The sequence below is a fragment of the Elephas maximus genome, chromosome 10 (assembly GCF_024166365.1).
Source record: "Elephas maximus indicus isolate mEleMax1 chromosome 10, mEleMax1 primary haplotype, whole genome shotgun sequence".
NCBI classification, from domain to species: Eukaryota; Metazoa; Chordata; class Mammalia; order Proboscidea; family Elephantidae; genus Elephas; species Elephas maximus.
The window spans coordinates 119,263,346-119,277,648 of record NC_064828.1 but is presented as its reverse complement, the minus strand read 5'-3'; the positions used below and the strand labels follow the sequence as shown (position 1 = coordinate 119,277,648).

Genomic DNA, 14,303 nt, shown 5'->3' with positions numbered 1-14,303 from the left:
TAATACTTTGTCTTCTCAAGCCTTCCTTTGAAATCTTCTGTTCAACTCTTTTACTTCATCATTTCTTCCTTTTGCTTTAGCTACTCTACGTTCAAGAGCAAGTTTCAGTCTCTTCTGACATCCATTTTGATCTTTTCCTGCTGTCTTGCATTTTAATGACCTCTTTCTTTGTGTAAGATGTCCTTGATGTCATTCCACAGCTTGTCTGGTCTTCAGTCATTAGTGTTCAATGCGTCAAATCTATTCTTGAGATAGTCTGTCAATTCAGGTGGAATATACTCAAGGTCATACTTTGGCTCTTATGGGCTTGTTTTAATTTTCTTCAGCTTCAGCTTGAACTTGCATATGAGCAGTTGACGGTCTGTTTCGCAGTCAGCCCCTGGCCTTGTTCTGACTCCCAGTATTGAGCTTCTGCATCATCTTTCCATGGATGTAGTCGATTCAATTCCTGTGTATTCCATCTGGTGGGGTCTATGCGTATAGTTGTCGAAAAAAGCTACTTGCAATGAAGAAGTCATTGGTCTTGCTAAATTCTATCATGTGATCTCCGGCATTGTTTCTGTCACCAATGCCATATTTTCCAACTAGCGATCCTTCTTCCAACTTTTGCATTCTAATCACCAGTAATTATTAATGCATCTTGATTACATGTTTGATCAATTTCAGACTGCAGAAGTTGGTAAAAATCTTCAATTTTCTCATCTTTGGCTTTAGTGGTTGGTGTATAAATTTGAATCATAGCTGTGTTAACTAGTTTTCTTGTAGGTGTGTAGATATTATCCTATCACTGACAGCATTGTACTTCAGGATAAATCTTGAAATGTTCTTTTTGACAACGAATGCGATTGCATTCCTCTCCAATTTGTCATTCCCGGCATAGTAGGCCATATGATTGTCTGATTCAGAATGGCCAATACCAGTCCATTTCAGCTCACTTATGTCTACGATTTTTATTTTTATGCATTCTATTTCATTTTTTACAACTTCCAATTTTCCTAGATTCATACTTTGTACATTCCGTGTTCCAATTATTAATGGATGTTTGAAGCTGTTCTCATTTTGAGTCACCTCAGCAAATGAACATCCCAAAAGGTTGACTCCACCTGTATCATTAAGGTCAACTCTGCTCTGAGGAGGCAGCTTTTCCCCAGTCTTTTGAGTGCTTTCCAACCTGAGGGACTTATCTTCTGGCACTATACCAGTGTTCCAGTGCTATTCATAAGGTTTTCACTGGACAATTCGTTTCAGAAGTAGACCGCCAGGCCCTTCTTCCTAAGTCTGGAAGCTCAGCTGAAATCTGTCTACCGCAGGTGACCCTGCTGGGTGACACGCAAGCCACCATAGTATGACAGACTGACAGGGGTGGAGATATGTGTATCTCCAGATATAGATAGATAGATAGATAGATAGATAGATAGATAGATAGATAGATAGATAGATAGATAGATAGATAGATAGATAGATAGATGATAGATAGATAGATAGATAGATAGATGATAGATAGATAGATAGATGATAGATAGATAGATGATAGATAGATAGATAGGTAGGTAGGTAGGTAGGTAGGTAGATAGATAGATAGATAGATAGATGTAAACCCTGGTGACATAGTGGCTAAGTGGCTGTTAACCAAAGGGTCAGCAGTTTGAATCCACCAGGTGCTCCTTGGAAACTCCATGAGGCAGTTCAACTGTGTCCTATAGGGTCACTATGAGTCGGAATCAACTCAGTGGCAACAGGTTTGGTTTTTGGTTATGTATCTATTATTTTTTATTGTTAAAGAATTATAGATTCACAGGAAATTGCAAAAATAGTGCAGAGAGGCCCTGTTTCGCTGCACCGTTTCCCCCAAAGGTGACAACTTACATAATGGCGGTACAATAGTAACACTAGGAATTGAGGGTGTGCAGTCCACAGCGTGTGTGTGTGTGTGCTTGTGTGCAGTTCTGTCACACGTGGAACCAACACCACAGTCAAGATACAAACGCGTTCCATCACCACAAGACTTTCTCTGCTGCTCCTATGTGGCTACCCCAGCCCCTCCTCTCCCAGCAACCATGAGTCTGTCCCCCAGCTCCGGTCCATGCAGGGCGTAACTGTTTGAGACTGGCTGCCTTCACTCAGCACAACGCCCTGGAGACCATGCAAGGTGCTGTGTGCATCATCCCTGTTTATTGCTGGGTAGCCTCCATGGCATGGATGAGCCACACTTTAACCATTTACCTGCCAGCCTCTGAGAGGTCAGCTGACTTTGAAAGACAGTTTGGGTTGGTTCCAGTCTTGAACATCACAGATCAACCTGCTGTGAACATTAGTGAACACGTTTTTCTGATACAGGGTTTCCTGTCTCTGTGATTAATGCCCAGGAGTGTGATTACTGGGTCCTATGGTACATGTATGTTTAATTTCTGAAGAAACTACCAAACTCTGCTGGGATGTCTGTACAGTGTATGAGAGGCCCAGTCTTCGCATCCTTGGCAGTGTGTGGTCGTGTCACTCCTTCACGTTGTCGTTCTAACAGGTGTGTGCAGGCACGGTTTTCATCTGCATTTCCCTAAAGGATCATGGTAGGAGCAGCTACAAAATTCATAGGGTAGGTACAAAATGAAAATGCGAGTCCCCTTTTTCAAAAAGCAGGTCCTAAAACATAAAGCTACCTCCTTCCTTCCTCAGTCTCTCAAGCTGCCTTCGTATTTCTCACCTGCTGTTTAATGTGCTCTGTCGAGCCTGAGGGCACTTGCAGGGCCAGTGCCGACCCTCACAGGTACCTGGGGGTACTGGCCCATGACTTGGTGTGGGCATCCCACTGTCTGCCAGCCTCCCACCAACTTGCTGGGCCCTGCTGGGGCTGGGAGGTCAAACTAGGCACCTCCCCTTCTCGTGGGCCAGGTGTCTCAACTCCTGGCAGATGGGCAACACCCAGCCTCCATGCCAGTACTTGAAGTACATGATCGGGGTGGGCGAGAAGCTTACCCCACTGATTTGCCCCTGAATGTGCTATGCTTTCACCAGCCTGGGCAGAGCCAGCTGCCGCCATGCCCTGACCCTTCCCTCTCCCTCCCTGCACCCTCCCCGCACCCACTCCTGGGTCTCCACTAGAGGCAGAGGGCGGCATTGGTCACTGGGTGGGGGTGGACCCTCAGGGTGCTACCAGGGATGGGGGAGCAGGTGACCTAGGATCTGTCCTGGGGCGGCGGCGGGAGGTGGGACTTCATAAGCTGAGCTCTGAGCCCTAGAACACATTCCAGTTGTCCCTTCGGATGTTACTCACAAAGTAAGTTCAAAGATAAAATTGAGAATTTCAAGATGGCGCCCACAGATCATTAAACCCCAAGTGCTGGTCCCTGTGTGGAAAGTCTTTCCATGAGCTTATTTGCCATTTGCATCATCTCGTTGGTGAAATGTCTGCTCATGTGTTTTGTTCATTTTCTAACCAGGTGTTTTTAACTGTCCTTTATATAATCTAGATACTAGTCCTTTGTCAGATAATGTTGTTTGCAAATATTTACTCCCAGTCTTTTTATCCTCTTAGAAGTCTTTAGCAGAGCAAAAGTTTTTCATAGTGATGAAGTTTGATTTACCAGTTTTCAAATTTCTTTCATGGATCATTGTAATGGATTGAATTGTGTCCCCCAAAAATGTGTCAACTTGGTCAGGCCATGTGTGGTTGTCCTCCATTTTGTGATTTTCCTATGCATTATAACTCATAATCTCTGCCTGTGGTTAAAAGGATTAGGGTGGGATGTAACACTCTTGCTCAGGTCACATGCCTGATCCAATGTAAAGGAAGTTTCCCTGAGGGGTGGCCTGTTACCACCTTTTATCGTACAAGAGATAAAAGGAAAGGGAAGCAACCAGAGAATGGGGACCTCATACCACCAAGAAAGCAGTGCTGGGAGCAGAGTGCGTCCTTTGGACCTGAGGTGCCTGCACTGAGATGCTCCCAGACCAAGGGGAGACTAACAAGAAGGACCTTCCTCCAGAGCTGTCAGAGAAAGCTTTTCCCTGCAGCTGACTCCCTGAATTTGGACCTGTTGCCTACTAGACTGTGAGTGAATAAATTTCTTTGTTAAAGCCATCTACTTGGGGTATGTCTGTTACAGCAGCACTAGGTGACTAAGACAGCCATCCACGTGTGGTACTTCTGTTATAGCAGCACTAGGTGACTAAGACACCATCCACGTGTGGTATTTCTGTTATAGCAGCACTAGGTGACTAAGACACCATCCACGTGTGATATTTCTGTTACAGCAGCACTAGATGACTAAGACAGTCATGTTTTTTGGTGCCATGTGTAAGAACTCTTCACCTAGCCCTGGGTCCCAAAGATTTTCTTCTACAAGTTTTATAGTTTTATGTTTTACATTTAAATCTATGATCAAATATGAGTTAATTTTTGAATAAGGACTGTAGTTTAGGTCAAGATTCATTTTTCTGCATATGGATGTCAGTTTTTGGAATCCTTCTCCACTGAATTGCACCTTGGTTAAAAATCAGCTGGCAGGACTTATGTGGAAGGCCATTGGTATCTGACACAGTTACTGATACGGTTGCATTTAAGTCTCTCATCTTGGTATTTGTTTTCTATTCTTTTTTATTTATGATTTGTTCCTCCTCTTCTGCCTTCTTCTGGGTGGATCTCAGGAATCTGAGTTTGAACCTTTGGGTGGGAGGAGGCAGAATCCAGGGTGGGACACGTTGGATTGTTAAAGTTTAACTTCTAAACCACAGGTCAGGAAACCACAGCAGTGTCCCTGAAGGCCACAGGTGGGCTGCCCACCCTTTGAAGGAACTGGCATTGTTGGAAAATCAGTTTCCAACTCCCATTCTTTTCTGATTGAAAATGAAAAATTAAGGCAGATTTCTCAAACATCTAGCACCAGGTAAAAAATCCAAGTTCTCCTTTAATATGAACCTCAGTGCCCTCGTACAGGACGGTGACTCCGCACAGCCAGGGTGGGGGCTGGCAGTGTGTGGCAGGGTTAGTGGCTTCTTCCCCCTTTCAGGATAAGAAACACCATCAGAACAGATGGGTTGCTCCTTGCCACTATTCATTCAGGTCTGGACAAGACACCAATGGTTCTGGTGACTGGGCTGGGCCAGCACAGCTTGGCCTCCTGGACAGGCAGCTGGGTGGTATGGCCCTGTGCCACAGGCACCCCAGTACTCCACCCGCTCGGCTCTCTCTGACAGCCACCTTGGACCTGTGACCCCAAGGGCCTGGCTAAGGGGGTGACCTGTGGGGGTGGCAGACGGAATGTCGGGTTTCTGGGCATTCGTCCTTCTAGAGCAGCAATGAAGAGCAAGAACACAGGTCTGCCCAGGCCATTTTATTTTGTAAACTTAACAAAAGCCAATGCCACCTGCTTATGGGCACCAGGAGAGAACTGTCTCCTTGGCAGAAGCCCAGGGAACATGGGTGCCCTCTAGGCCCCTAAGAGCTCAGACCAACGAGTGCCCAAGGGTGTGGAGCAGCCAGTGCAGCCCCTTGACAGCAATGAAAACCCACCCAGAGCTGCAGGCAGAGGCACCTGTGAGAGTAAACAGCAGATGCCACCCTGGGGGACGAACCTGAGCGTGCCACTGAGAGCCTGGCTGGTGCTAAGTGGACAGGGACGTACTCAGGGGGCTCTGAGCTCACTGACCAGCTCTCTCCCACTGCCCTTCCCTCCTGACTCTCACAGGAGCTGACCAAGATGAGGTGGTGCCCCACAGGGCCCCCGGGGCAGTTGGGTTCTAGGGTCTGTCACAGGTCTCCCGGGGTGCGGGGCAACGCTGACACTGGGCGGAAGGTCCCAACCGACACCCAGTGCCCCACGCTCCCTCTGGGTGCGGGCTTCTGCTCCACAGCACCCAGTGACGCACCGATAGTGGCTCCATCCTGACAGAACCCAAAATGGACCCGCGGGGACCCTGGGACGCTGATGTGGCTCCGTGGCAGCAACAGAGTGACAGTCCTCAGGAGACATGAAGCCCCTTCTGCGCTCAGCACACATCACTCTTAAACAGCATCCTGGCAAGGCTGTGTGGAGTGAACAGCTTCTTTTTCCTTGGTGATGTCAGGTGCTGCATGTGCCCCAGAAAGGGGGTCTTCTTCAGGAAGAGGCTGCATGTGATCAGGGCCCCCTGTCTGTGGCTGGGGGTCCCCGAGAGCTGAGGATCAAGAAAGGACAACAGTCAAGCCAAGCGTGCCCAGATGGTCAGTGCAGGGTGTTCAGGAGGATCTCCAAGCAGAACCTGCGAACCCCACCCAGGGGAACACTGGCCCCCATGCCCCAAGGCCCTCAGGGCTCCCTTCCCCAGTCCTCGCAGGCCTCCAGCTTCTCCCCATGACCTAGGGGCCCAGGTCTGCAGCAGCGCTGGCCCCTGAGCTAACTATCCTTCTGCGGCTCACCCACAGGGGTGCCCCTGCCCCTTGACCAGGTGTGTCTGCTAAATGACTGCTGGCAGACGCTCCCCCAGTGCTTGGGGTCTCGGATGATGATGCTCTCACGTCTTTATTTGTCTCATTGCTCTGTATCTTCTCCTGCTTGTGGTGTTGTCCAAAAAGCAGAATGGCACAGAGCCCTGGGCACCCTGGGAGAGGCCTGTGCTGCCAGTGACCGAGGGCCTGTCCCTGGCATCCTGGCGCACACAGTTGCAGCCTCACCATGCTCCCTGGCTTCTGCCCTGTTTGCAAGAAGTAGCCCGCTTGCACCATACCACCCAGAACCAGCCACGCCTGCTCTCCTCTGCCTGTGGAGGCTTGCTGAGAGGGCCTGCTTGCATCTCAGGGGCAGGGTGCAAAGGTGCAGCTTTCACCGCCCCACGGCTCCAGCCCTTGGCACTTCCCGGGGGCTGCTGTAGCAGCCTTGTGCCTGTCCCCCCCACTCACTCTCCACATGGTGACTGTCAGCCAAAGCCAGCTGCTTGGGTGGAGACCGTCTCCTGAGCGTGTGGAGTACCCCCCTGGACTCAGGGCCTCAGGTGCAGGCTGCTCTGGGAACCTCCCCCCCCAACCCCCGTCCAGGCCTCCAGGGCGTGCGACATGAGGAGGAAGCCGAGTCAGATTTGGGGTTTCTGCTGGCTGTGTCCCAGCCCTCGCCGGGCAGCCTGGTCCCCGTGTGGCAGCGGGGGGGTGGGGGGGTGCTCCTCACCTGGGTCTGGATCAGGGCACTGCAGGGGTTCCAGTGCGGGGTGACGCCCTGGGGCTCCTCAGGCTCCGTGAGGGCGAGACCTTCCAAGCCAGGGCCTCCGCCCCTCGAGAGGCTCTGAGAGAGAAATGCTGTCACACGCCAGCTGGCCCGCCAACTCAGAAGTCAGGGTTAGGGTTCACAGGCTGAAGGGGGACCCCAGGGTTGCTCCCCGTTTCCCCTGAACCTCACTAACAGATGGCAGTGACCAGCAAGCACTCGGGCTCCTCTGGGGATCCTGGTCTCCATCCCAGTGTACCCCTCAGCCCTGCACTCACCCCACCCCCATCACTGCCCTCCCCCAAACTGGAGATCCCTGTTCATGGCAACAGAAAGGCCTTTGATGCACCTCCAGGATCAGTCCTGCCCGTCCACCTGGAGCTGACCCCTCCCTGAACCCCTTCTTCAGACACTCTCCACAGAGACCCTCTCCAGCTGTCTTTGTTGCTCAGGCTCAGGCTCACCCCACAGGAGCCCCCTCCCCTCCAGCCTCACTGCACCCAGATGGCTGGTGCAGCCCAAGTGCCCCTGCTGGGGTGGCAGGGCAGAGCCCCAGGAACACCTAGCCCTCCACGCCATTGTGGCAACACTGACCACCTGCCTCCCTCAGTGGACCTCCCAGAGGGAAAGACACACCCTCGGAGGGTCCCCTGTGGCCCACTCTCTGGTGCCACAGCCTCCCTGGCCCTACTCCTGCCCAAGCTCCGTCCCCACTCTGACCACACCTCAGGATAGGGCCCTTCCTTGTATTCACCTCTCTCAGATGTTAGGGGTTCCTTCTGGGGCCTTGACAGGTTTCAGGGGTCTTGTGCTTCACCCCCACTGACACCTGGGTAAGCCCCAAGCTCCTACCTGCACTATGTCACTGCCACACACCAGGCTCCCCCCCTCCCCCGCCGCCAACTCCCCACCAGGGCTCGTCCACCCCAGGCCCCTGCGCTAGTCTCCCCCCACCCTGTTGGCTGCCTTCTTGTGCCCCACAGGCCCCACCCCCACGGCCCCGCCCCTCCAATGCCTCTCGGGCTCCCCACGCCCTGGCCTCCTGATTCTGAGGAAGGGGTGTGCAGGTCCCCCACTTTACACTCTCGGGGGAGGGGTTCTTCCAGGAGCCCTGCCTCAGCACCAAATACCTTTTGAGCAGCATCTATTCCGAGAACGAGGAAGAAGTTGTCCCGACAGCGGGACTCGTTCCAGAGGCCCCGGAAAGTAGACGTGTCAGGGGGCTTCTGAAGAGCTCTCCAGAGTTTTCGAGACTCGGGACTGGGAACACACGTAGTAATTAAACCTAATTACCAGGCACAGTCTGTTCAGAATCCACTGTGAAGGAGTGCCTCACGTGGGAGGCAAAGCCGAGTCCAGACGGCAGCAAGATTGCTGGAGAGCCCCGGGCTTTCTTGTGCAGACCATACCCCAAACCCTCGCTTCCTGCAGAGGTCCCTGCACCTCATCCCACTCCCTGTGCTCCACGGGATGTCCACTCAGGCAGGTTTTGTTACCACTACCGCTGCCTCCTCCGAACAACGTCAGCCCCACGAGCCGTTGGTCAGGGGTCTACCTAGGGCCAGGTGTATCTAGGGCCGGGTCTACCTAGGGCCGTGCTGGGCGTGGTCTGTTCTGTGGACACCACTGCTAGGAGCTGAGGGGCATTCAGAGGGGACAGGGAGAGGGCAGCTCTGCCTGAGGGAGACCCTTTGAGTGGAAAGGAAAGGCAGGCATGCAGGTGACCACCATGGGAGACAGAGCAGGAGAGCCCCTGCCACTGCACGTAAACTGTGTCCCACTCCACCCCAAGCCGACACAGACCCGTCTCACAAGGACACCCAGCCCAGCTGGTCACCATGGCTGCCCAGGCCTCTGGGCCTCAGGCTGAGACTGCTGAGATCTGTGCTGCTGGGCCACCGTTCGGGGCCCCCGGCTGGGGCATGCCCTGCCTGGCTCTCTGACCAAGTCCAGTCTGTTCAGACCTGGGCAGTCCCCCAGCACAGTCCACTGAGAAAGCAAGTCGGCCAGGACCCACCACCTTGCTCTCCCGCCCTGAAGCCTCATCTGGAGCTGCTTCTTGTTCACGGCCACACGTACCCACGGCTACCCACGCTTCTTTCAGTGCTTAGGTCAAAGTGTGGCCTTAGGAAACGGCCCTCTGCAAACAGCTGCGTCTCACAGGCAGCACAGGCTGACCCTAGGGGCTGAGAAGGCCCTGGGGGCAGAACCCTGGGGTGGCCTCTGCTGCTGCAGGGCTATTCTCTCTGACTGTGGCTGAGGGTCACTGAGGCTGCGGACCAACTTGGCCAGGCCCTCAGAGGCCCCGGATCCACTGCTCAGGCCCACGAGGTCTTTCTGCCTCCCCAGCCCTCTCCTCAAGACACAGCAGAGGTACAGGGAGCTCACACTCAGGCCAGTCTTCCCCCCGGGGGGACGGGGGGAAGGCTGGACGAGGCTCAGCGGTGAAGGGTGGTGCTGCCAGGAGCAAGGGACATTTTGAGGTGACAAGGACAGGGCCAGGGGGACAGCACCACCTACAGAGGGAAGACCACCCGCCTCTGCATCGGCTGACCAGCCCCAGTCTGAAGGACGAGCTGTTGTGAGAGATGTCGGCTCCAGTTAGGCTGATTACCAGAATGGCTCCTGTGTAGGTCCCAGGTCAGCTGTTTCTTCATGGTTCATTTCCAAACAATGGTTTAAGGTGGAAACACCTTCAGGTGACGACCCGACTAGTAGTTCTTGAAAAGCAAACTTAAAAATTTTCTCATAGCTGCGAATAGACTGAAAAAAAAAAAACCAAAAAACACCCAAGTTAGAAGAAGCGCATGTGTTATTCCAAGTGCACGATTCTGGTTCAAGTGGCTGGGCTACTGTAACATGACACAGTCATTCCTAAAAGTCACCATGCTGTGCAAAATTACGCCATAAAATCCACAGGCCTTCTGGGGAAATGGGGCCAGGGCCCAACACTTGTAACCTCATCAGGGACACATGGAAGGAAGACAGGCACTGATGCAGACGTTGGCGCAGTGCCCACGTGCTAACTGGTTAAGCAATCCACATGAGCTTGACCTTGAGGAGGCCCGAGGCTGCTGTGGAGGGGGAGCTGGAGGGCTGTAGTGTGAGTTCCCTGAAGGGTGGATCGTCTGGGAAGGGGTGGGAAGGTGCACCCCAGTGTGGGTGGGTGTCTGACGTGTGTGTGTGCTTTATGTATTCATACACTTGGTGGAGAGAAGCACATCCACCTCGTGTTTCTTGTGAAATTCCCATTATCCTCAAACTGTTCCTTGACACGTCACATTAGAGAAATTCTGTTTCAGGGTATGAGGGCAGTGCTGGCCTTATTAAGGTTGGGTCTGGTCAGAGGTCCAGGGGAACACTGGATGGTCAGACACACAGGCCAGCCCTACCAACCAGCAGCACTCCTGGCTCCTTTTTTCGTTTTACTTCTTACCTTCTGTCCTTAGAGGATCTTGGGGGAACCATTTGGGAAGGAAAGAGATGACAGAAAGAGGGGAGCAATGGAAGGAAGAGGAAGACAGAAAAAGACCAGCGGCCGTTACAAGACAAGGCTCTTGGCCCCATGAAGGGCAGAGCAGGGGTGTGCTGACTCGGCACTGCACGTTTTCTGTGTGTCCTGGTTTGGGGCCACAAGAGAGAGGGAGGATTAGAGAATGGAGATGCGAGGAAGGAAGGAGAGTGGGCAGGTCCAGGGAGAAGTGGTCAGAGAAAGGGACCCAGGTGTGCATCTCCCCCCAGTGTGGGGTGGCCAGCCTCTGGCCAGGGACGAAGGCCTGGAAAGCAACAGGCCCTGCGGGCTGGCAGTCACACTGAAGCCTCGGAGTTTGTCAGGCATGTCTCACTTGGCAGGGTGACCACAGGTACTTTGGAAATACCTCAGAAGGAATGACAGCAGCGTTGCCTGTCTGGTCAGGTCCACCCTGGTGAGGCTGGAGAGAACCTTGCTCCTCCTGGTCAGAAGCAGCTCTGGGCAGCGGAGGCTCTGAGGACTTCTCCAGGAATCCAAGGGACTGAGAGAACTGCTTGGACTTGGGTGAAGATTCCCGAAAGCCTTCAAACTCCCCCCAGACACTGCTATGCTCCCCTGGGTCTGGACAGCCGCAGGTGCGGGCAGAGGAGCCCTCGCTGGACCTGGCGAGCTTGGCCTGCCCTTCCGGCAGAAGCTGGTCCCAGGGGAGCCCCAGCCCTTCAAGCCTGCCATCACTTAGTGTCCCAGGGGCCTCGCGGAGGGAAAGCTCACCTGCTCCCCCTTTGAGGTGACTCTGAGGACCAAGAAAAGGATGTCGGGGGCCAGGCACCCGCGCTAGCTGCCACGGGTCTTGCATCTTGGTGCCACCAGGCGGGGAGAGACCCGAGGAAGAAGTGCTCAGGAGACGTACACACCACTGCGCTGGAGCTGCCCGGGGTGGCCACATCCTCGCCCTGTCTGCTGGGCAGCGCCTGGGGGGACCGTGGTGGCCCCACGAGGGGCGGCCATGCCCACGCTGCCCAAGGATGAGGGTGGCCTCCTTGGCCCCGCCGCCCGGGGAGCGCAGCCTGCCTGGCTTCCTTCCGAGCTCCCAGGCGACACGGCGGGCGCAGGGGTGGGTCCCAGAGGGGACCCGGGAGGACGTGGCCCTCGGCTCCACCAACCAGCTCCCGGGAGCGCGCCGGGCGGAGCGAGGGGAGGGCCCGGGTCCGCTCGGGCCAGAGGCGAGGGTCCAGGCGGCCCTTCGAGGCGGAGGGGGCGGCGCCCAGAGGGGGTCCGCGGAGCGGGGTTTGGGGGCGCTCACGGGCGCGGCGCCCTAGGCTCGCCGTCGCGGGGCTTAAGGGCCAGGTCTGCGCAGCCGGCCGGCCCCGGAGGCGCCCCTGGGCAGGCTCCGAGCGGCCCGGGCTCCGCACCCACCTTCGCCGCCGTCGCCGCACCGGGCGAGCAGGGCGGAAGCGGCGCAGCGGCCGCAGAGCGAGAGCCCCACCGCCTCCAGCCGCGCGGCCCGTTGCCCGGCAACGCCGCGCCGGCCCCGCTTCCGGCGTCCCCGCTTACCCCGCCCCCGCCGTTGTGACGTCAGCGCGCTCCGCTGTGGGCGTGGTCAGCCCCAGGCCGCGCCCCTGGCCGCCCCGCCCCGCCCCTCCCCGCGCGCCACCGCTCCGGGCTCTCCCTGCAGCCAGAGGGTCGCGTCCGAGCACTCAGACCCTGGACCCCGACCTCGAGACCCCGACACCTCGGACCCGGACCCCGAGAACTCGACCTCGGGACCCGACTCCGAGACCCTGATTCCGACCCCGGACCCCGAGGCCCCGATTCCGACCTCTTGACCTCGACCCCAGACCCCAAGCCCCGATTCCGACCCCAGGACCTCGACCGCGGACCCCGAGCCTGGCCCGCGCATCCTCCACCTCCCTGTTTACTCATTAGCGCTCCTCAGCCAGCAGCTTCCGTTGCACTGTTAGCAGCCCCTAGCGCCCCTAGGTCCCTCGCCCATCACCCCTCCTGGGGCATGGACCCCTCAGCAGGACCCCCACCGCCCCAGCAGATCGGAGCCTCGGCCCACAGCCGCATGCACCTTGTTCTGGGACACTGCCCCCACGGCCAGTGCGCAGCCACCCGCTCTGCATCCGGATCCTGGCAACTCGCTTCAGGACGCCTTCCTGAGCCTCTGAAGGCTGCCAGCCTGGCCTCCCATCCTGCATCGCTGCAGCAGGGACCCGGTGCAGCTGTGTAATGCTTTCTCCACTGGACTGGATGCCCCAGACTGCACCCAGCCCCTAGTCTGTTGCCTGTAGGGCAGGGGGCGTCCCCTCCCTCCAGACCTTGCTGCAGGGCAGGGACAGCCACTCTCTGTAGGGCGGCCCACCTGCAGACCCCCAGGGTCACTAAGGAGTGAGCCCGGCCTCTCTGCCAGCCCCCCAGGCATTCCAGGCCCCTCCTCCCTCCACGTCTTCCTGAAGCTGACCTGGATGTGTGATCCCAGTTGCCTCCCCCAGGCTGACCTCATCTGGCCCTGCCCTAACCTCCCTGAATATGCATCATCCCACCCCCTTCTCCTAGGACCCTACCTGGGCCCTGCCCTGCTTCCATGACTCACCCGCTCCCCCCTTCCTTCTCAGCAAAACTACCCAAAATTTTAATTTCAAAAATTGCATGATGAGATCACTCTCTGGACTCTGACCCGAAGCCTCCTGCCCGCTCCGCTCAGTGAGAGGCAGACAGTTGGGTAAGGCAGGGTGTGTGCAGGTTCTGCTGTCTCACTGCCACCACCGTGTGACCTGAGTCCCCTGTTGGATGGAGGGACAGCTGGTGTTGGGAGGTGTCAGTGAGACCTGTCTTCGCCAGGTGGGAGGGTGATCCAAATGTCTGAGTGACACGTGATGGCTGAGGGCTGGAGGTCACAAAGGAATTCCACCCCCCCCCCCCCGCCATTGTGGTCCCTCTGGCTGGTCAGGGCTCCTCTTCCTCCATCCACCCAACCTGGCCCACACAGCCGGTCGGGGCAGGTTGGGGGCTCTGTAAGCCCTGCTGGACAGTGACCAGCCACCGACTCTGCCCCAGCTCAGTCCCTGGCTTCAGCTTGCCCCTTGGTCACTAGGGTTCAGGGTGTAGGTCAGCCCAGTAGTTGTCTGCCATCACTCCCCTCCCCCTCCTTGGACCTCTCATCCACTGTCCTGACCATCCCCCAAACCAGGGAGCTGGAAATGGGTAGGGGGAGTGTTATCCTTATGTACTGGTGGGGAAAATGAGGCCCATGTCCACACACCTACATCCGAAGCAGAGCTGGGGCTGGGACCAGCTCTCCATGGAGCAATTCCCCCCTCCTCTCCCAGGGGAGGGGCGAGAGGCACCGTGACCGCAGGGTGGAAGGTTCCGGGAACAAGGCAGCTGCCATGGCTTCATTCAGCACTGCTGCTGGAGGCATCAATCATTGATGCTCTGGGTGTCCCTGCTTGCCAAGAGGCGGAGGGCAGCCAGTGGACCGGCGGGGCAGTGGAGACTGCTGGCAGCCACAGGCCCCTCCCGAGGCCCTGAGGGCAAACCTGAGACCCCATCCCAGTTAGGACCCGCAGAGCAGGGTCCCAAACTCTCCAGGTGTCCCTGTCATGGCGGGCCCAGGGAGGGGCCAGCAGAAGAAAGCCTGAGGACCTGAAAAGCTG

The 14,303-nt window shown here is 56.0% G+C and overlaps 1 protein-coding gene across 1 annotated transcript; it reads right to left on the bottom strand.

Annotated features, from left to right (window-relative positions):
• Window positions 1-4,925: 4,925 nt before the first annotated feature.
• On the bottom strand, window positions 4,926-12,183 carry CLBA1 (clathrin binding box of aftiphilin containing 1). Its single transcript, XM_049898744.1, has 5 exons — window positions 11,051-12,183; window positions 9,787-9,935; window positions 8,303-8,432; window positions 7,137-7,250; window positions 4,926-6,153 (listed from the first exon to the last, which is right to left on the bottom strand). The coding sequence occupies exons 1-5, from the start codon at window positions 11,588-11,590 to the stop codon at window positions 5,986-5,988; spliced, it is 1,101 nt and encodes a 366-aa protein (XP_049754701.1). The 5' UTR covers window positions 11,591-12,183; the 3' UTR covers window positions 4,926-5,985.
• Between the last annotated feature and the right edge of the window lie 2,120 nt (window positions 12,184-14,303).

Excerpts from the sequence above, each read along its gene's own strand:
- CLBA1 (XM_049898744.1), bottom strand. The coding sequence starts at position 11,590 with ATGTGGCCACCCCGGGCAGCTCCAGCGCAGTGGTGTGTACGTCTCCTG. Across the intron at positions 9,936-11,050 it reads CTGCTGTCATTCCTTCTGAG|TCTATTCGCAGCTATGAGAA; the intron begins GTATTTCCAAAG and ends TTTTTTTTTCAG. Across the intron at positions 8,433-9,786 it reads CCTACACAGGAGCCATTCTG|TCCCGAGTCTCGAAAACTCT; the intron begins GTAATCAGCCTA and ends GTGTGTTCCCAG.